The 21,555-nt window shown below is 52.8% G+C and overlaps 2 protein-coding genes across 9 annotated transcripts in view; both read right to left on the bottom strand.

Moving 5' to 3' along the window:
• The window catches only part of VIT (vitrin), a 49,099-nt gene extending 44,944 nt beyond the window's left edge, over positions 1-4,155 (bottom strand). For all 8 annotated transcript variants that reach the window (XM_078596081.1, XM_078596084.1, XM_078596083.1 and 5 more), the window contains exon 1: positions 3,788-4,155. The gene's annotated coding sequence lies outside the window, so the exon portion shown is untranslated. The remainder of the gene's footprint in view (positions 1-3,787) is intronic.
• The window catches only part of LOC144720144 (visual pigment-like receptor peropsin), a 48,335-nt gene that overhangs the window by 10,988 nt on the left and 15,792 nt on the right, over positions 1-21,555 (bottom strand). Inside the window, exons 4-6 of the mRNA XM_078596651.1 lie at positions 21,206-21,310; positions 19,933-20,156; positions 16,180-16,743 (exon numbers count right to left, since the gene is read on the bottom strand). Of these exons, the coding sequence (XP_078452777.1) occupies positions 16,180-16,743; positions 19,933-20,156; positions 21,206-21,310 (893 nt within the window). The remainder of the gene's footprint in view (positions 1-16,179; positions 16,744-19,932; positions 20,157-21,205; positions 21,311-21,555) is intronic.

Here is a 21,555-nt window from a genome sequence, read left to right as displayed (position 1 = left end):
ACTGAGAGTATGTGGGCTTGAGCAAGTCACATCTTCGGAAGGGATGATGATGGCCGATGAACGAGACTGGAATGGCATCCGAAGTAGAGGCCGCATCTGACAAAGTAACCACCGCAGAGATGGAACGGTTCGGTAAGTTCGTGTGAAGGCACGAGAGATGGATTGTGGCATCGCAGGGCCGTGAGAGATAGTTGACGGTGTGGTGAGGCACTTCAGCCAGCAATGGATAGACAATGGCTGATGAATATGATGATGATGATGAGAGAACGTAATAAATATTGGCGCTTGATCGTGTTGATGAAAGAGAGAATTCCATTGTAAGATCACATAGAATATTTACAACAACAACTATATTTGCTTTGACTAGAAATAAGAGTGAATGAGACTGCACCAAAGCAGATACTAAACTAAAAGTCGGGTACCGTGCAAAATGTATAAATGTGCAAATAATATTCCTGCCTTTATATCGGAATGTTTGAGATTATACCATCCCCCTTTCCTCTCTCTCTCACACTCGTTGGACTCAAGCAGTAGAGCACATTTGTGATTGCCCTGGCAAGGAGAGAGAGGGTAAGGATTCTGGGGTGGGGTGTGGTGGGGGAGTGTGCTCATCGCTGAGACGCGATGGGGCCTGGTGAACGAGAACACTGCGGGGATATCGTCAGGTCGGGATTATTAGAACGACATATACGACTAACAACTAACTCCACGTGTGTGCATAAACACAGATGGTTCTCATCGCATCCCAAATGCGTGATTTAACCTCCTCCCGTTCTTCTCTAAAAGCTCACTTCTTATCTATTGCCCATTCTCTCCTCGCCCTCCACTTCTTCTCATCCCTCCCCTACCCTTTCGTGATCCCCACACATGTGTACCTCTCTATCGCTGTCACTCATTCCTCAATCCTTGTACCCCCCCCCCCTCAATCTAAATCATTGTATTCGGTCACCTGTTTGGAAGCTATGTCAAGCGCCTTGAGTGAAGGCGCTCTCTATATAAATTAGATTATCGGGTGCATTGGCATCCTCGGATATAATGCGCCTTGCAAATTGTAGTTGTTATTATCGTAACAATACGCTTACATGAACGTGAGTGAGACAGACACATTTTTAAAGGATAGTCGTTTCGTCCGATCGTTTTTACAAACTTCTTTTTTTTCGTACCAAAAATAAAAAGCAGCACTTATTCGAGTCGAGAGACAAACCTGAAAATCCAGTGTATGACGCGAGGATTCAAACACTGAGGTGTTTTTTTTTACTGGAAATATCGACTCGACATTCGGACGCGAGTAAAAACCACCCCCGCGTGTCCGTCTGAGAGTCACGGCGTTCAGGTGATTTCCATTCCACCGAGATGTGAGCAAAAGCGCTCCACTCACTGTGATCTGAAGACGCCAGGTGACCTGCGGTATGGACGATGAGAAATGCACGCACGACCCGTGCATGACCCTTGACGGATGTCACAAAAAAACGTGACTTTTTTTTCACCGTGCAAAACTTACGGGGTTTTTTCTTTTCACAAATGCCTCAACGCTCTCTGTTCCCATTGCTTTCAGTGTATCATTTGAGATTTGTAATTCGTGTTGCGAAGTGAAGGAAAGCATCTGGCTGACGAACGTGATGAGAGGTGCAGAACCGTGCCCGAAGAGACTTCCAAGTCACGCGCGCAATGCAGTTTAATGCAGACGGTAGTTTTTGTGATATTGATTAACCCCGTCCAGGCTCGTAGCAGCTACAGGCCCCGCACTTTCAAGGGCCCCGCGCTAAACGCTTTCAACCTATCAATTCCGGTTCAGTGATTCTGCACTTGCTCTATTACTATAGTACTATACCACCTTCAACTTTTATGAACGACTGGGTGTTTAAGGTTAGCGATTTGTCATATTATCTGGCTGTATAGCAAATGAAAATATACAATTAATTTACTGTGCAAGTTACAAATGTATATGTTTAAATATTCATGTGTTTGTTTATATTTAGGGCCCCTTTATAACATATTCTACAGTCCCCGCACGAGCTTAATCCGGCACTGGCGAGAGAGTCTCTTTGTCAGGACTCGGAAACGTTTAACCCCCAACGTCGATGAGGGTGCTCAACTTCAGTGCCCGCGTCCGTTGAACGCGAGCGTGGCGGGGGGTGAAGGATTCGAGTTGGGGGATTGCGTTCGAGGTCGGGGTATCGTTCGTGATCGTGCTCGATGTGTGGTTAATGCAAGGCCCTAGCCATGGAGTCAACATTGGGGGGGGGGACCAAATCTTCCAGGGGGTCTGGGGTCCCCCCCCCCCAGAATTTTTTTTAAAATATGAAAACGAATTTCCTGCCATTTCCTGCCTAAAATATAACAAAATTCACTAACACACAGGATGGACTTTTGATTTAGTTTTTACAATAATGTCTAATAGTGTATTGTATTACATTGCTCTGTTACCTTTTCTTGTTTCATTGTATGTAATGGCAGAGATTAGGGATTAATAAAATACAACCATAACCACAATCATATAAACAGAAATCTATTTTATAGCAATATATTGGGGGGGGACATTTTGAGCATATTTGGTTAATGTTAGGGGTGGACTGCGGTTTGGGTTTCGGCTTATGGCAGGGGATATGTCTAAGACGAGGCATTAGGATAGAGTTAGGGTAGAGGACTACAGAAAGGATTACGATTAGGGATATGGATGGGGCTGTGGTTATCTTATTGCTAGAGGCTTGGGTAAAAGCCCAGATTAGGGATCGGAAGAGAATAATATTGGTCGCGAAAGCCTACGTGTTAAACTGATCGGAAGAGAGTTAGTCTAAAGTTATACATGGGGGGTTATGGTCAGGCCTGAGGTTAGTGTTAGTTTTACGGTTAAAGCTATCTCACAGGGTTCATGGATAAGGGTCGGGTCAGGACTAAAGCCCGGACTAGAACGAGTGTTGGCACTTAGTCTCCTGTTAGATCTTAGAATCGCTGCTCGAGGTTCAAGAGTAAGACACCGGCTGAACACTCGGGTCAGAGTTGACCCACGGATAGAACACAGCGGAACGCGGAGGCTTGTAACCAGCAGCGAGATTACCATCAGACCCTATTTCCCCAACACTAGAAGCGTCTTTCTCACCCACCGTTACGTAACTCTCCCCTCTCAGCCAGGCTCCGTTAGCAACTCCACACGCTGGCACGGACGGCGATGTAACTCTTGCCCGAGTGCGCAAACTGCTAATAAGCTCCCCTATTGCCAGGCGTCAATAAATTCTGCTCCCTCTCCGCCTCTCTCTCTCTCGCTCTCTCGGTAGGAGGAAGAGAGAGAGGGTTGGATGAGTGACCGAGTGAGTAGTGCTTGTGTCGCTTTGCGTCCGCCAGAGGGGAGGAGAGCGCATAGAAATCCACGGGGGCTCCGTCGTGTCCGCGATGAAATCAGAGCCTTTTGCTAGAGCTGGCTCGAGAGAGAGACAGTTTGAGAGCGATTCGGAGGGAATAAGGAGGCATGGACAGAATCAGACGAACAGTGGAACGCGCGCGCACACACGGCTCGCGCCTGCCTGTCGCGCAACCGCACCGAGCGCACACCGCGTTGATCCGACTCAGATCGCTAATCTGCGATCGCAGTGACATTCCACAATCACAAGCGAAGGGGAATCTAGCGATGGCATCTCCCGTGGGGACTTCGACTCTCGCAGCAGCCGCGCCAGAACAATAGCCGCCGATTTCCTGCGGCTCGCCGTTTGATCTCCGGCAGGGTCGAACGATGCATAGGGGAGGGTGGGGGTGGGTTACCGGGTGATCCCGATCGGGTCCCCTCGCTCACCTGCTGCTCGCTCCACTCGAATGTCACGCAGTCTCCTCTCGTCTCGCCGACCGCCTTCCTTCTCTACGCCTTGCCCGGAGCCCGCCACGCCAAACCACACGCTGGGAGATGGAGCGCGGACGAAGATCCCCCCCCCACCACCACCACCACCCCGAGACGATCGCGCGCCTTCACAGGCACCCCCCTCCACACTTCCTTCAGTCAGTGCCCGGCGTGGTTCACAACTCCAGCGGCGGCTCCCCTCCGGTGGCGCGCGCGCGCGAGAGAGCGAGCGGTGTGTGCCTGGGAGCCGTGCGTGGCGCGCTCCAGCCAGGCACGAGAGGAGCGGCTGCTGCTGCTGTTGCCGCTGCTGCTGCAGCCGCTGTCTTCGCCCGCCTCTACCACGCCCCGCATGCAAATAACAAATAGCCGTACCTGTGGCAGCGCTCCTCCCAATCCTCTCCCCCCCTCTCCTCCCCCTCCTGTCTTATAACAGCTACCCCCCCCCCGTTCTGCCTCAATCTCTTTCATCCCTACCCGTAGATCCATCCTATCAATCCACCCCCCCCCCATTACACCGTCACTCCGTATTTAATCCTTTCCATCACTCCGTGTTTCTACCCCAACCCCTGCCCCCGCAAGTGCCATGTTTTACAACTAAATGTACTTTCAACAACAAATGAAGCCATTGCACGCTGCATCGCGCGTGCCGTGAAGAGCGCAGACGCAAATGAAGAACGCGGTCTATGTAGACTTTTGGGGGCAAGTGCCGTTAGCGAGCACCTATGAAGGCCGGCACGGCACACGAGCGGGTGGGGTGGCCAACACCACGCCCGACCGCCTTTGTCTCCCCAGTGGCGATGTTTACACACCACGCCAGGGTACTCATTTGAGGCTGAGTCGATCTTGGAGAGGCCTAGGATCTGGACCGGTTCAAATAATCTTTGACTGGAGTTGGCCGTGAGCGGGAATCGAACTCGTGTCGCCGAGTTTGCTAACCGCTCCACCACCGCTCCCCACCGCGTGGGAGACACACGCAGGTACGGGGAGACGTGTGCACGTTCAAGAGCGCGATCTCAATTTGAATCACCCCCCCCCCTCTCTCTTCTTCAGACACATTGGACGCGTGATTTACCTATGGAGCGTGCAACGACCTAATTTGTATTTCGTAACTCAAGCTCGTGATTAGCTTCATTGTGGAGAGTATTAAGAACGTGAAAAAGCAGACACTGTCTCCTTCATGCATATGCGTCTCTCCACGTTAAGCAAATACCAGTGTCTTATACAACCCGTCATCCGTACGGCCTTCTGGGTTGGGTGAATGTGTGATGAGTGCGAGGTGAGCGTGGAGCGGAGCGATTGTATGGGGTGTGTATGTGCGTGAGGATTTTGGTGAGTGTGCGGTAAAGCTAGGGTCAGGGTGGGTGAGTGTGGGGTGAGGGAGTAGTGAGGATGCGGTGAGTGTAGAGTAAGGGGAGAGTAAGTAGGATTAAGTTGGGGTGCATGTATGGTGAACTTCTTTCGCACCGTACGTAGCCAACCGTGCTCATCGGAGGTGCTGTGGAAGGACAACAAACTAAACACAGAAAACCCTCCGTGGCATAAATGTGTCCAGGAACTAAATGTCAATGTCGAGATCTTCTGGCCACGACGAGCGGGCTTGAGGAGGGAGATCGCGTCGCTTCGCTGTTCCTCCTCTTCCGTTGCAGGAGCACAGAGCACAGTGGGTCACTGTAGTAGGTCCATTGACTCCAGGACAAGCAGAACCCTGGACCGGTTTCGACATCTGTGAAAACGAGCTGCATAGCTCATCGGATTTCTCCTCGGGTCTCAATCAAGATTCCGACTCCGATTGAATCAACACTCCCACCCGGCAGCTGCGATAAGCAACGGTTGGCTACGTACGGTGCGAAAGAAGTGCAACAGATGTACATGCTTCCGATCTTACGTGCCAGTACCATCGATTGTATTTGATCGGAGAAGACTGGCGAAATATGAGAATAGGTTTTACCCTTTTTGCTGGCAACAAAAACAGCTGTGTTAAGATGTTAAAACACCAAACTGAAACCTTTTTACAAGGAATCATGTCTGCGTCATCCACAATACTTGTGGTCAGAATGCAAACAAAAACATACTCTGATAATATATGCGTTGTCTTTGAAACTGATTGGTCCACACCAGAGACAGCATTCTTTGGAGCCGAGTCTCAAAACGGTGTTAGACCAGAGGACGCCAACAGGCGAACAGCACAAAGACAACGCACTATTAGAGTAACGAGAGACTGGCAAATATGGAGAGGCTGCACGTGGGTGTGGCGGCGGCGGTGGTGGTTGTGGTGGTGGTGGTTGTGGTGGTTGTGGTGGTGGTTGTGGTGGTGGTTGTGGTGGTTGTGGTGGTGGTTGTGGTGGTTGTGGTGGTGGTTGTGGTGGTGGTGGTTGTGGTGGTTGTGGTGGTGGTTGTGGTGGTTGTGGTGGTGGTTGTGGTGGTGGTTGTGGTGGTTGTGGTGGTGGTGGTTGTGGTGGTTGTGGTGGTTGTGGTGGTGGTGGTGGTTGTGGTGGTTGTGGTGGTGGTTGTGGTGGTGGTTGTGGTGGTTGTGGTGGTGGTGGTGGTTGTGGTGGTTGTGGTGGTGGTGGTTGTGGTGGTTGTGGTGGTGGTGGTTGTGGTGGTTGTGGTGGTGGTGGTTGTGGTGGTTGTGGTGGTGGTGGTGGTGGTGGTTGTGGTGGTTGTGGTGGTTGTGGTGGTGGTGGTTGTGGTGGTTGTGGTGGTGGTGGTTGTGGTGGTTGTGGTGGTGGTGGTGGTGGTGGTGGTTGTGGTGGTTGAGAAGCAAGGAATGGCCATCGCCAGTCCCCGAGTATCCACAACGTATCTTCCTCCACTACTCCGAGACTCTGAATGCAATACACCTGTACACGCCTGTTGCGCGCGGTGGCACACCTATGCGAACAGGTGAGAGTAGTGACCGACAAGGTGGAGGGGGTGGAGAATGTGGAGGGAGGGTGGTGGGGGGTGATTTGGGGTGAAGGTCGCCTCTGTTCACGTGACAGCTTCTATCGCCTCTTGATTTGTGTAATAGAAAACAGACATTCTCCATCCACGGCTGGATGAGGGTCACACGTGCTTTTAGTTGCTTTGTAGTGATATATATATACACATACACTGTATATTTAGAAATATATAATACAATCATTTGACAAATACTTCACCACGCTGGTCAGCGCGGGTTTGTAGAGAGAGGTTTTAAATATGAGTCGCCACAGACGACGTTTCGCCCGTGACCCGGGAGTCGAAGTAGTGCACTCGGACTGATAAGACATTTGTCCAATCTTGATTTGAATCTTGATTTGAAGCTTTCGTGACTGCAGGAATACATACCCTTTGGTTCTTTCGGTAAAGTCACGTAGGTAGAAAAATGAAACAAAAATAAATCATCACGACGTTTCGATCGCAACACAAGTGGTCGTCCTCAGGCGGTAAAAATAATCCAGCAGCAGAACTATTGGAAAAATATTAAAAAAATTAAAATATAAAAAACATATTTTTTTCCGCCTGAGGACGACCGCTTGTGTTGCCATCGAAACGTCGTGATCTATTATTTCTCGCTTTATTTTTCTACCTCCGTGACTTTACCGAAAGAACCAAAGAGTAACGACATTTGTCGTTGGTGCACGGCACGGAATGATGGGCCCGTTGACGCTAACGAAGCCTCAGCGACGACGCAATGCACGACGCTTGTTTGAACTGAGCTCATTGCCCTGCTGTTGAACGTGATCGTGGCGCTGCTGTGGCTGGCGACAGTGGCGGCGCCCAAACAGCGGAAGCCTCGAACGCATCCGTCAAGTAACACCGCGTGCTGTGAATACGACGAAAGGGAACTCGTCCGATCCGTCACCAATGAGATGTAAACATATCTCTCTTTATATACACACGGTAGAGTAATACCCCGATTTACGTCGGGGATGCGTTCCTCAGAGTTGCGACGACGAGTATCGAACCGACGTCAATCAAAGCGATTTACAGGGGCGACGTATAACGAGAAAGGACGGACGACGCGGTCAGCGACGTAGGTGTGAGTTTGAGGCGACGAAAATCAGGTCGTGGTATTCATAAGGCGACGACGTATGTGCGAAACGACGTAAAAGGGGGAGACGTAAATCAGGTTTATTCCTGCGTGTGTATATATATGTACGTGTCACAGTAGAGTTTAGGGCAGAGCCATTGAGGGATGTGTTCACGTTTGATATTGCCCAGCTGTTGGGGGTCTCTAAAGCCGCGCGACTCTGTCTTGCCGTGAGAATGAATGTCCCTTGAAAGTCAAACGTAGTGCTTCACAAATACTTGCAAGCACACGCAGTGTGTACGTTGGACTTCTTTCGCACCGTACGGAACCAACCGTGCTAATCGGAGGTGCGGGGGTAGGACACCAAGCTAAACACAAATAGCAGTTCTAAAGAAATGAATTTTCAATCGAGATGATGATTTAAAAGTGCATAGCTCCAGTGGCTTCCTAATATCGGAAGAGCGTTCCAGACGGCCGTGGAAGCGCATCTGATGCAGTGACCGCCACCTTTGTTCGATGGCTCGCAGCCAAAAGCCGCTGTGAGGATGACGGGAGTTCGCGTGATGGTGGTTTATGCTCCTTGACGTACAACAAAAACAAACATCCCCCGTATCGTCTCCAATAGACTTTTGGTGTTGTTGTTTTTTTAATACACAAACGTTGTTTAACACGGCAGTTCGGACGCAGCTTTTCCCCAGCTCGGAGTCGCGTCGACCACGAGTGAACGAATGACCAACGAACCTTTAGCTCGGAGTAAATGCGATCCACGCACCGTTAAGGGCCCGTCAGCATCGTCCCGCGGTGACGGGTGAAAGATCAAATATATTTTGACCGAATTAGCGTCGTCAAAATCGGGCAGAAAACAGCGGCCAAAAAAAACAGCGGGCCGCGTTTCATTCCAAACGCTGACCGCAAACGAACACTAACAGCCCCCCCCCCCACGTTTCCGCCAACAGGCGGCACGTCTGCAGGTCCCCCTGGTCTCCTGCGCAGCCAACTAGATAGGGGCCGTCCATAAATGACGTCACGCACCTGGGGGGGGGGGGTCAGACATTTGTGACGATGTGTGACGAGGGGGGGGGTTGAGAAATGTGACGTCACATCAAAATGCGCAACTTTAAATAAATATAGACAACACGTTCTACTTAATTAAATATACTTTTTAATACATGTTTTCTCCTACAACATCAGAGTGCAGCGCCACATTAAATAACGCACTACAATGACAATAGTTTAAAGCCATTTGAAGCATGTTTTATTTTCTGGGGGGGCAGAGCTTTGTGACGTCATATTTAAGGGGGGGGGGTCTGACTTTTTGTGACGCCGTGTTACGAGGGGGGTGGGGTGGGGGTCAAAAATCGCCGTGCAAATCGAACAGCGGCCTCCCCTCTCGGAATGCCGCCGACGCCGCCGCCAGCGAGGCGAGCGAGCGATCCAGCCCCCCGTATCTTGCTCTCGGGATCTGCGCTGCCGCTATTTATTATTTAATATCTACGCGTCTTCCTCGGCTGAGATAGGGTGACGCCGCTTGTTATGACTGCCTCGGAAACCTACAAGAGCCTTCTCGGCGGCATTCAAAGTGAGCGGGCGCGCGCGTGCCTGTGTGTGTTATTGGTGTCTGTGTGTGTATTGGTGTCTGTGTGTGTATTGGTGTATGTGTGTGTATTGGTGTATGTGTGTGTGTGCAATGGTGTATGTGTGTGTGCGTGGTGCTGGCCACCCACCCCTCGTGTACCGTTCCGGCCTTCATAGGTGCTCGCTAACAGCACTTGCCCCTACAGTCTGTTAAGGCTATACGGGGGATCTTTGTCTTTGTCTCTGTGTCACTGAGCGGTAGTGTAGCGGTTAGCGCGCTGCGCTATGAACCTGGTGACCCGGGTTGGATTCCCGCTCACGGCCAACATCGGTGACGATTATCTGAACCGGTCCTGGGCCTCCCCTAGGTCGACTCAGCCTCAAATGAGTACCCGGTGCTGTGTGTAAACATCGCCACTGGGGAGACAAAGGCGGCCGGGCGTGGCGTTGACCACCCACCCCCTTGTGTGCCATTCCGGCCTTCAAAGGTGCTCGATAACAACACTTGCCCCAACAGTCTGAGGCTATACGGGTGATCTTTGTCTTTGTTTATATGTTCGCGTCTGCGTTTCTCTACGTGTTTGGTAAGGGTGGTTGCGCACTGATTAGCGCACCTCGCTACGAATTAGGACAACATATGTTCGATTCCCCAACCATGGCTATCATCAGTAGCAAGTGATATCTGCCCCAGGTCTGGTCCTCTCCTAAAGGAATATGATACTTTGGGGAATAAAGGCGGTCGGGCGCGCTGCTGGTGACGCCGCATCCTCGTGTGCCTCTTTCCACCCTCGATAAGGATCGTCATTATCATCGTCATCAGCCGCGATGGTTATCTACGTCACTTAATGGATTTCTGCATGATCCTTTGGGTCTCCCACTGGGTCTCTTGATCTCTAAATAAGTCCGTGGGAATCCACGTAAGTCCGTCAGTTATCAGGTTGCTGCTTCGGTGAACTTACACGCGAAATGCACGGGTTATGAAGTCTGCGCTTTGTTTCGCTGTAGGCGACTTCGTCTCAACCCGGGGCATCTGTTGAAAAATAGCTTCACAACTCATCGGATTCCTCCAGCGTAAATAAACATTCTGATTCTGAGGTCTCCCTCGAAAGGAGACAACCCTCCGTGCTCCCCGGCTCATATATAACGTGCGAGGAAGAGGAGCCACCGGTCCCAAACGTCTCCGATTAAATATCGTTTTCCCTTTAAAGCCACGGTGTTATTGACGGACGTGTTGAGTTGTTTGGCTCACGTATAAATGTCACCTGTCCACGCGCGTCGATAGGTCACTATGTTAACGGAACGCTATGCAATTCGATGTCAGTTCATATATAGATATATCCGTGTAAGTGTGCATTAGGCGATGCGTCTCTGTGCGAATCTATAGGTGTATATGTAAGTATTCTTTGGTTCTTTCGGTAAAGTCACGTATAAAGATAAAATAATAAATTAAATAATAGCATACGACGTTTAATTCCTGCAGTCACGAAAGCTCCAAAATTAAGATTGTATATGTAAGTGTGCGCGGCTGAGTCGTTCTTGTGCTATCCGAGGTGGTCTTCCTGACAACAGAGACCCCAATGAGCTCTTACCTGCGGCTCATGAATGAGGATCATATACCTTGCCCTGTGTACGCCGCTCACGCTATTCGTTTAGTTGCACAGTCACTGGACGATACTTGGTGAAATTCAGGCCGCCTCTTGGGAAGAGAACCCCCTGGTCCAAATTGGCTCTTACCTGTTCAAAGATAACAAACTTAACTTAATATGTCTGTAACACAATACAAAAAATGAATGCAGTACACTTGGTATTCACACCATTAGTGTGCAGTGTTATAGCGCAAGGCGCAACGTTTCACAGACGGAGCCTACGGCAGTTTAATAGCGGGGGGGGGGGGCGGGGGGATGCGACGTTGCTTTGTTGGATCCCCCACGGAGTCATTCGCGAGTAAGTTTTCAAATTTGGACCATTCAATTCATTCATTCATTCCATGACACCGACGCTGCACAACGGCCGACTCGTTTGTAATGACGCCAAGGGGTCTTCAACGCCCCCCACCCCCCCGCCACCCCCTCCCACGATTAACTCGTTGCATAATTTGTGGCAGTAGTAGCCAGCGTGGCCTGCCGGATGCGAACCGCGAAACCTGGCAACACACGCGGCGAACGCGACACCACCGCCATCACCAGCACTCGACAAGGCCACCACCGCCCCCAACGTATCTCGACAAGTCTACGACGGACAAGATCGCACACCGCTGTAGTCTGCGCTCCTTCAACGGAGGAGAAAGAATAGCAAAACGACAAAACCTTCTCTCTCTCTCTGCTGAAGCCCTCTCGTCCTGGCATTCAACTCCTGAACACATCGCCAAAGGCAAGACTAGAACAACAGCTGTGCAGTGCGGTCTTTGTTTAAACCCCAAGGTCTCCTCCGCCTTACAAAAGAGAAACTACTGCGTGGTTCTCAATGGGCTCTTAGCTGCTCGTAAGTCAAGGCCATCGGCTCCGTGAGTACAACACACCGCAACCCGCGCGCGCGCGCCTTGCGCGAGAGCGAGAGAGCGGGAGCTGCTATACATCGCCGTGGCCCGTAACCCGACTCAACTCTCGCTTCTCTCGCTTTTCACTCGGCGCGACTGTTGTTGCGATCGCAGCCCCCGACTTGGGTGAAGGTGTCAGGGTTCGCAAGCGACGCGTCGCCAGCAAAGAGCTCCCTGCAGCCCAGATCTCAGTCCACCAGCGGGCGAGTCTCATCCACGGGGACAGCCGCAGCCGATCTGCCCCCGAGGCCTCGTTTTAGAGAAAAAACCTTGGACGAATTCTGGGCTGAGTCACTCAACCCCTGACCAGCATTTGAGTTCACAACTAGTGGCGCCACCGAGCCAGATTCCTCGATATTAGGGGCATTGTTATGATAACAACAATCATTGACAGACCTTTCTCAATCCACTGCTGGATTAAGACCTCCCCGCGTCGTGGTTTGCACGGGATATTCATTTCCACCAAACTCAACCACGCTGGTGAGTACTGGGCGGTGAAGACGTTTGGCAGGATCGCGTCCGATATCACGTTTGCCACTGATGTTAGCCGTGACTGGGAATCCAGCTCGGCTCGCCTTGATCACCAAAGTGCAGCTCGCTAACCAACGTCCCACCGCTCCACCTCTTGTTGTATGACTCATTGTTTCGCGAGAGGGCAGCCCATCCCACGGACAGGGTTAGAGGGACGCTCGCAGACTCGTTCTTCACCCGACACTCGCCAGCCACTCGACCACTCGGCTCACCTAACGCGGCTTGCAGAGGGCGAGTGGGCACGTACTCATTTATCGATTCGAAACGATTCAAAGGCTCACGACGATACATGCGTGGGATAGCGCGAGTTGGAGCTGGTGATTCGCGATCGGTGACGGTCGGAATGAAGGCGACGGAACAAACGAGACGGGGATTGGAGACAAAGCAGACTAAGCAGGACAGCACAGGCGAAGTGCAAACTTCATGTCGAATGTAAACACACAAATGCACACAGCATTATCGATTATTGAACGCAATCGCGATTTCCAATCGTTGCAATTAATCGAATCGCGACGGAAGGTGCGGCGGAGGGAAGGGCCCGGACTCGAACTAAGACGGCCGGGTTCAAAGCGCAGTGCGTCAATCACTGCGCCACCGCTCCACCCTTAGCACAACGACCTCACATTGCTGTTACATGTCAACTTTGATTAGTAAGGAATCCGAATTCGTATTTTCCATCCCCGAATGGCATGTAGTTCTTCCCGGTGAGCAGTTTCACCGAGTGAACGAACGCACATCAAGCACACCGAGTGGTGGAGGCGCGAGGCGTGGCACGCATCCGTTGAGCCCCCCCCCCCCCCCCTGTGTTTAGCCAGAGGCCGCTGGGGCTGCTGCTGCTGTCACGCAGGTGGTGTGACAGCTCTAGTCACCAGTTGCCGGATTATCCCAGGAGCAAAAGAAGCTACTGCATATGCAGCAGCTACGAGCCCCGCAACTTTCAAGGGCCCCGCGCTAAATGCTTCCAAAGCTATCAATTCCGGTTCAGTGATTCTGCACTTGCTCGATTACTATAGTACTATACAACTTTTATGAACGAATGGGTGTTTAAGGTTAGCGGTTTGTCGTATTATCTGATTGTATAGCAAATAAAGAAATACAATTACTTTACCATGCAAGTTCTAAATTTGTGTTTTAAAATTTACGTGTTTTTTTATTTTATTTAGTGCCCCTTTATAACATATGCTTGTAGGCCCGGCACTCGCTTAATCCGGCACTGCCAGGCGCTGCACTGCAGTGATAGTTCTCCGGGCACGTTGATACTCCGGGCTCCAGCCAGAGTGATTTTGCCGTCGTTCTCCCGGCGTGTGGGCACTGGCGATAGCATCGCGAAGTTTGCAACAGATGCGACGAGACTCCCAGCGTAGACACGCAACCCAAGTCGACAAAGACAAAGATCCCACCCCCGTGTAGCCTGTAACAGACTGTTGGGGCAAGTGCTTTCAGCGAGCACCTGTGAAGGCCGGCACGGCACACGAGGGGGTGGGTGGCCAGCACCAGTGGCGATGCTTACACATCGCACCAGGTACTCATTTGAGGCTGAGTAGACTTAGGGGAGGCCCAGAACCTGTTCAGAAAATCGTCACTGCTGTTGGTGGCCGTGAGCGGGAATCAGAACTCGGTTCGCTGCGTTCGTAGCGCAGCGCGCTAACCGCTGCACTATCGGCTCCCCCCAAATTAACACACAACTCTTGTCTTGCCGCTACTACACCAGCCGAATTGTGTGGCCCGCGATATCTTTTTTTACGCGAGTTTGATCGAAGCTTCGGACATTATGGGAGGGGGGGGCGGGGGAACAGACACTTCAACAACCGAAATATGACAGCCAAGCGCGTCATCATAGCGCTCTGCCAACATAATTAGCGATCTCCTATAGAATACGTTTTGGGGTGCACATCGGTCTCCGCGGGGAATGCAAGAATCGTGTCCGCTCTCGCGTGGTGAGATAAAGCGCGTGCTTCACGTGTGAGACGCAGGGTGCCTGTGCGAGTTTCTGCACGTGCGGTGCGTGCGCGTGTGTGTACATTACACACGCGTGTGTCTCTTAGTCTTTGACCGCGTGGGGAGTGGTGGTTCGCGTGTATGCCGGCCGTCTGGGTTCGATTCCCGGCCACGGATAACATCAATGACCGGTCCTGGGCCTTCGCTAAGTCGGTTCAGCCCTAGATCAGTATCCGGTGCGGTGTGTAAACATAAGTGAGCATTGGGAAGATAAAGGTGGGCCGGGGGTGGTGTTGCTGGCCACACCGCTCCGTTATGCGCCTTCACGGAATTCAACAGTACTCGCTTATAGCTCTCGTCCCAACAGCTTGTGAGAAGCGACACGGGGGGGGGGGGGGTCGTTGCCTGCTGTATACATTTCGATTTAAAGCTTTCGTGACTGCAGGGATTCATCTTCTTGGTTCGGACGGCTGCTTGCGTTGTGGCCGAAACGTCGTGAGAATTATTTTATTATGTTTTATTTTTATTATTTTATTACTTCCCTTCTACGTGACTTTACCGAAAGAACCAAGAAGATGCTGTATACATGTGTAGCGCTGGTGCACGGCGCTACGAACCTGGCTACCCGAGTTCGCTTCCTGGTCAAAGGCAACATCAATAGCCCGCGACTGTCGGTTGCGACTCGAACGCACGAGTCACCTGCCGTGTCTCCTTCCCGTGACTCGCACCGTGTCTCATCGCCGACACTCTTGACTGCGGCTCTCTCTCCCCGTGACTCCCTGCCGGACTATATTCATCATCACTCACGTGTTGATTTGAGGCTTTTCCTGACTGCAGGGATCCATCCTCTTTGGTTCTTTCGGTAAAAGCCACGTAGGTGGAAGAAATAATAATAATAAAAGATCACGACGTTTCAATTGCTTGTGTGGCGATCGAAACGTCGTGATCTATTATTTCTTCTACCCACGTGACTTTACCGAAAGAGCCAAAGAGTGTCACTCACGTGCCCAACCCGGTGGCGCGTGCGGGGCGGGCTGCATAGCGAGGCGTGCGGGGGGGGGGGAAGTGGGGGAGGGGGGGAGTGGGGGAGGGGGGAGTGAGGGAGGGAGGGAGGGGGGGAGTGGGGGGGGACATGCGGACAGGCGGACGGACAGAGGAGGGGACAGTGTGAGGCTTGTTGGGGGGGGGGGTGAGGACGAGGGGAGGGGCTGGGGGTTATAAGTTATATTCTCGTGTCCGTATGGGGTGAGAGGGTGGGAGTAGTGGGGGGGGGGTGTCGCGACTCGGAGGGGGTCGCTCGCGACAGGTGGACGCGTCGCGCGAGCCACCGCCTCGTCAGGCGACGTCGCGCTCCGGTCGCGACCAGCAGAGACGGCGCGACACGTGGCGGACAGCAGCAGCAGCAGCGGTCGCGTCGCCAGTGCGCGGACATTCTTCACCCGGTCCGACCGCGCTGTGTATCCATCCTTTCTCTCTCTCTCTCGGGGTTACGCGCGGGAGGGCTGGGGTGGGGGAGTGCAATGGAAGTTGGTGAAGAAGGAGGTGAGAGGGTGACACAATGAGGGAGTTGGGGATTGAGGTGGGGGGGGGTGTTATTATTATCAGGGTTCAGGATCGAGGTTCCGCTTGCTGGTAACTGCGCTATAGGAACGAAGTGGGGATCGGTCCATGACAGGCCACTTCTGACCCCGCGTCTTCCTGAACCAGAGACCACCGCGTTCCGTCGACCTGTTGCTGGTGCGACAGCTCCACCACCACCGCCTCCTCCTCCTTCACCTCCTCCTCCTCCTCTTCCACATCGTCTCCGACCTCCACGTCGTCACCGCGAGAGCCCCCCCTCTCGCCCCGAGTGCAGGCGATGCCAGAGTCACGACTCTCCACCACCGCCGCCGCCGCCGCCTCGGCGAGGGACGACGCCCGCCCCTCGGGGTCAAACTCGCGCCCGTCAAGTTCAGGGTCGCGGTCCCGGGCAGTGCTTGGCGCGGGCGACTCGGGGCGAGGCGCGGCGGCTCGGGGCGCGGGCTGCTCGCGAGGGGCCACGGCCGCCCGGTACGAGGCCGTCTCGGGAGCGGCGTGCGTCCGGTAGCGCTTGAGGCGCACCGCGTCCCGCGGGGCCTTCGCGCTCGTGGCCAGGCACGGCAGCATGGCGCGCACGTCTGCGCGGAACTTCCCGCTCATGCCGAAGTAGATGAAGGGGTTGTAGAAGCTCGCCGACTTCGCGAAGAGGGCCGCGAGGAGGCTCGTGAGCGCCGGGACGCGGTGGCCGCACGCGGAGTACATGGAGATGACGGCGTACGGGCTCCAGGCCAGGATAAAGGCGCAGCAGATGACAATGGACACCTGCGGGGGGGGGGGGGGTGGTCGGCACGGAGGTGAGCGCCGAGGTCAGGATGGGGTGGCGACTTTGGAGGTGAAGATCTCGGGTCGCGAGCAATGCCAGGTTGTGGCGACAACTCGGCAGATCGTGATCTACGAGGTGAGGAGGCGATTGCGATTAAATGCCACCGACGGCAGGTCAGAACGGGATGGCAATTTGAGCAAGCAAAGTGGCAGCTACCGTGGTTCATGGGTCAGAATTGAGTCGGAGCCGTTGAGAGCCTAGGTTCGAATCCGGGTTAGAGCCGGCCCCATTGCTGCTTGATCCGGGTTCTCGAGTGAAGTGAATTGATGTTCTCAGCCTGGTCACCGATAACCACACGAAACGTCTATCGAGTTAAGTTGGTTTTGCACTTAACTCGGCTACATTCCTGGCGAATGCAAATTTGCTCCGCTAAGAACTTTTCTCTTGGAGCAGGACGCGTCGTAAATCGTCACCCCACGCGTATGGATAACAAGGGGGTCCTTTAAGGACCGCCACAACTAGTTCTGTGTTGTCTGTTTCAGCGGACCATTCTCTAACAACTCGTTTTATTCTCATTGCGATAGTGCAGGATAGCCGCTGGGTCTCCTGCCATGACGCTGATTGCGCACTTGGAGAAACGTTGAGAAATGACACCGACATTTAAATGCAAAGTCTTACAATTCCACAACGTTGGAGTTCGATCTCCACTCGCGCGTCAGCTTGGCGGAGGGACGGCGAGTTTAGACACGACCGGGATTTGAACTCGCGGGTTTACGAATGTGGGACTACCCTCGACTCGTCTCTCTCAGATCCACTGATACATTATCATCCATTATATATCTCTGGCCTCTGTGTGTATGTGCTATGAAGGAACCCATTGCCCGAAACGTCGCCGATTATATATGTATTTCCTTTTCGGGCCACGCAATGTTATTGACAGCTGAGTTTGTTGTTGTTGTTGTTGTTGATCATTGTGTTTGTGCACCACTGCAAACGCAGTAGCAGCAGCATTGCCAGACCATTGTTTTACATCAGCAAGCGAGTTGGCAGTGATTGCATTGCGAGCAAACGAGAAAAGTGCGTGAGAGGGTTGTTGTGTCTGAAAGTGCGTGCGTGTGTGGACGAGTGGAGAGTGGGTGGCGCAGTGATTAGCGCGCTGCACTACGAACCCGGCGGCCCGAGTTCCTGTTAACCGGTCCTAGGCCCCCCCCCCTAGGTCGACTCAGCCTCAAATGACTACCGACCTGGTGCGATGTGTAAACATCGCCACGAGAGAGGCAAAGGCGGCCGGGCGTGGTGCTGGCCACCCACCCCCTCGTGTGCCGTGCTGGCCTTCATTGGTGCTACTCGCTAACGGCACTTGCCCCAACAGTCCATTTAAAGGCTACACGGGGGACCTGTGTCTGTGCGGGTGCGCGCGCAATTACAAGCACGGCGATGTGCGTTCCAGTCCCCGCCGCAGGTATCATACAGTCCATCATGAGCACTGTAGTATACAATGCAGTGTAGAGGCAGACTGCGCCTTATTGGTCGGCTGCGTAAACATCGGCACTGGGGCCGCGTCCTAAATCGCATTCGACTAAATGTGTTGGCGGGCAAGATGTGGGGTTTCCATCGCTGTCACAACCCACACGGTTCACCCCGCATTCTTGTGCAAGGGAAATTGAGTTTTCAGGTCCGTACAGCCGTTTCAATACGGTCAACAACAAAAACGCTTTGTCTATTTGTTTGTGTTTCTCCCTTGTGATGGGACTTTGTAGGACGAACGTTGAGATTTACAAGGGCCACGGGGTGACCCATAAGGTCTGAATAAGCTCGGGCTACTGTTAAGAAGTCGACAGGTTTATGGGGTTTTCGACGGCGTGTGCATCCCATTGGCATTTCCCGCCTTATCGACTCTCCAACCAACGTTTACTCTTCAACAAAACTGCATATTAAACACTTGATTACGTTCGTTGTAAATCCCGTTTTTTGTGTGGTGTGTGTGTGTGTGCCTGTATATCCATATATATACGAATGTGAATGTGTAGATCCATATGCATGTACACGCACGTATACTTATACTGGTAGGAACCTCCTGGTTACACCAGCCCACAGGGGATTATTGTGTCCGTCCGTCCGTCCGCAGTGCAGGGATGGGCTGGGTAGGGAGGGAGGGGCTGGGTGGGGAGGGTGGGGAGGGGCTGGGTGGGGAGGGTGAGGAGGGGCTGGGTGGGACTGGGTGGGGGGTGGGAGGGGTGGGGCTGGGTGGGGAGGGGTTGGTCACCCCGTGGTGCCCTTATAAAACTCAACGTCTAACCTACTCTCGCCGGCTTGTGCCCGCCCTCACAGTCGGGCATATTTGCGGAATACACCACGCCGCCGTTGACCCTGGAAATTGACCGAGCAACCCAACGTTCCTACCAGCTCCCTCCGCAGGAATGTGTTGGGTATATGCATAGTACAGGGCATGGTTCGGCAATCAAAATAACAAGAAGAGGCATTTTTCGTTCGAATTTTGTAAAAAAAAAAACTTCAACGCCCAAGAGCCGCGATGGGATGTGGATAGCAGGCACGTGGTCCTAAATAAGTGACGTCACGAAGCGGTCCCTTTAAAGAGGCGCAGATTGTCGACCCACGATATGGGGGGTGTATACAAGCTGGCGTGCGAGCCCGGCGACTCGAGTTCGATTCCAGCTCACGGCCAACACCAGTAAAGATTATGTGAACTGGTTCTGGGCCACCCTTAGGTCGACGCAGACTCAAATTAGCACACGGTGCAGTGTGTAGTGAACACCGCCCACTAGGGAGACAAAGGCGGCCGGGCGTGGTGCTGGCCAAACCATCCCCTCGTGTGCCTTGCAGGGCCTTCATAGGTGCTCGCTAACAGCACTTGCCCCAAGAGTCTGTTAAGGCTACACGGGGGATCTTTGCCTGTGGAAGGACGCGTCACCAGACTGCATTGTGGCCGACGGACGGAATGGCAGCAGAAGGTGAGATCATCCCAGAAGTTCGCCCACCGTGAAGATGGAGCCATGTGTTCGACTCAAGCAGGAGTGGAATTAATGTGAGCAGCACTGGGCCTGGAGGGATGTCCACAGCAGTGGAGGGGGTTGGGGGAGGCGCTCATACAGCAGTGGATAACCCCATGGCTGATGATGATAATGATGCTGATGAGGCCGATGATGTGGGTTGTGGGCTCTCTCTACCCTCGTGATGTCTCGCTCCATGTTGCGCTGCCGCTCTGACACGTCGCCCATGCGCGCCGTCACGTGACTCGACTTGACCGTGTTGATGATGGAGATGTAGGCAAACATCATGGTGGAGATGGGCAGGAAGAAGCAGCAGATGAAGATGGAGATGATGTAGGACTTGTAGATGGTGGAGAACGTGGCCTTCATCCAGTCGATCTCGCAAGTCCCGTACCTGCGGTCTGTTGGGGGGGAAACGACAAACGCGATTGGCCGCAGTCGTGCGCCAGGTTCTATCTACTGGAGGGTGGAGAAGGGCCAAGGGGGGGGGCGCGGGAGCTCCTGGGTACTGCTGTGGGGAGTCGTGATGCGCCACGTCCATGCCGTGTTGTTGTCGGATGTTCCGCGCCAATGTCTCCATCACCACCACCATCACCACCATGACCACAGGGGGCAACTCGCCCAAGTGATGTGACAGCGATTCGGCCTATTCGTCAAAATCTGAACCGACGCATGAAGGAAGAGACTGCCTGGGTTGGGTTAGAAAGGTGGAGCTGCTGTAGAGGATGGTGATGCTGCTGATGGGTTAGTATGATGATGATGATGGTGAGATGGTGCTGCTGTGGAGGATGGTGATGCTGCTGATGATTGTGTTTGGGTTGGTATGATGATGGTGATGATGGTGAGATGGTGCTGCTGTAGAGGATGGTGATGCTGCTGCTGATGATGATGACTGTGTGCTTGGCTTGGTATGATGATGATAATGAAGGTAGTGATGCTGTAGAAGATGGTGTGGTTTGGTATGGTGATGATGATGATGAAGGTGGTGATGATGAATATGTGGAGGCGTTCTTCCACAAGTAACCGACGAGACATACTGCATTTCTATTTACGACAAATTCGGATATTTCCCGCTGAAAACTGTGATGATAAACATTGCACTTTTTTTTCTTCAGGTCAACAAAAAGTATCTGGTATGTTGCAGACCAAGGGCGCGGCAACCAAAATTACAAGAAGAGCCTTTTTTCCGTCTTCGTTAAAATAAAATTTAAAAAACCCTCAATATTTCAAGAGATCCAATGGAAGTGGGTGAATACGAGACGGGTGGTCCTCAATAAACAACGCCGCGATGAAGTGAGTCCTGTTGTAGGCAGAGACTGCGAGTAGCGTAGCGTGCCGTGCCGAGTCGTCTTAGAGTGTGTGGTCACGCTTCGCTAAGGAGGAGGAGAAAAGAAGAAGAAGACGATGAGAAGCCGAAGCGGTCGTGAAAGTGACGCGGCGTGGCACCCACCCGTGTAACTGCCCCAGCCCAGGAGAGGTGCCGCTGACCAGAAGAGCGACGCGGCCCAGACGAGGGCAAGGGACACCACCATGCTCGTCCTCGTCACCTCGTGGGCTGTAGAGGTGTGGGGGGGGAGAGGAGATGGGGGAGCAGGCAGGTTATGGGGGGGGGGCAGGAGGAGGGGGGGTGGTTGGTGACGGGGGAGACGGTAGTGGGAACACGACCGATCTCTTGTTATTTTAAATACTTCACTCGCATTTGGAAGTTGAGCAGGCTCGGTGACCATGTGAGACTAGGATCTAAGGAAAGCTGTCTCGGGTGTGGACCAATCAATTTCAAGGACAGTGCATTCATTATAT

Source organism: Lampetra planeri, chromosome 7 (genome assembly GCF_965212315.1).
Source record: "Lampetra planeri chromosome 7, kcLamPlan1.2.h2, whole genome shotgun sequence".
Lineage (NCBI taxonomy): Eukaryota > Metazoa > Chordata > Hyperoartia > Petromyzontiformes > Petromyzontidae > Lampetra > Lampetra planeri.
This window is presented reverse-complemented; position numbering and strand designations above follow the sequence as displayed.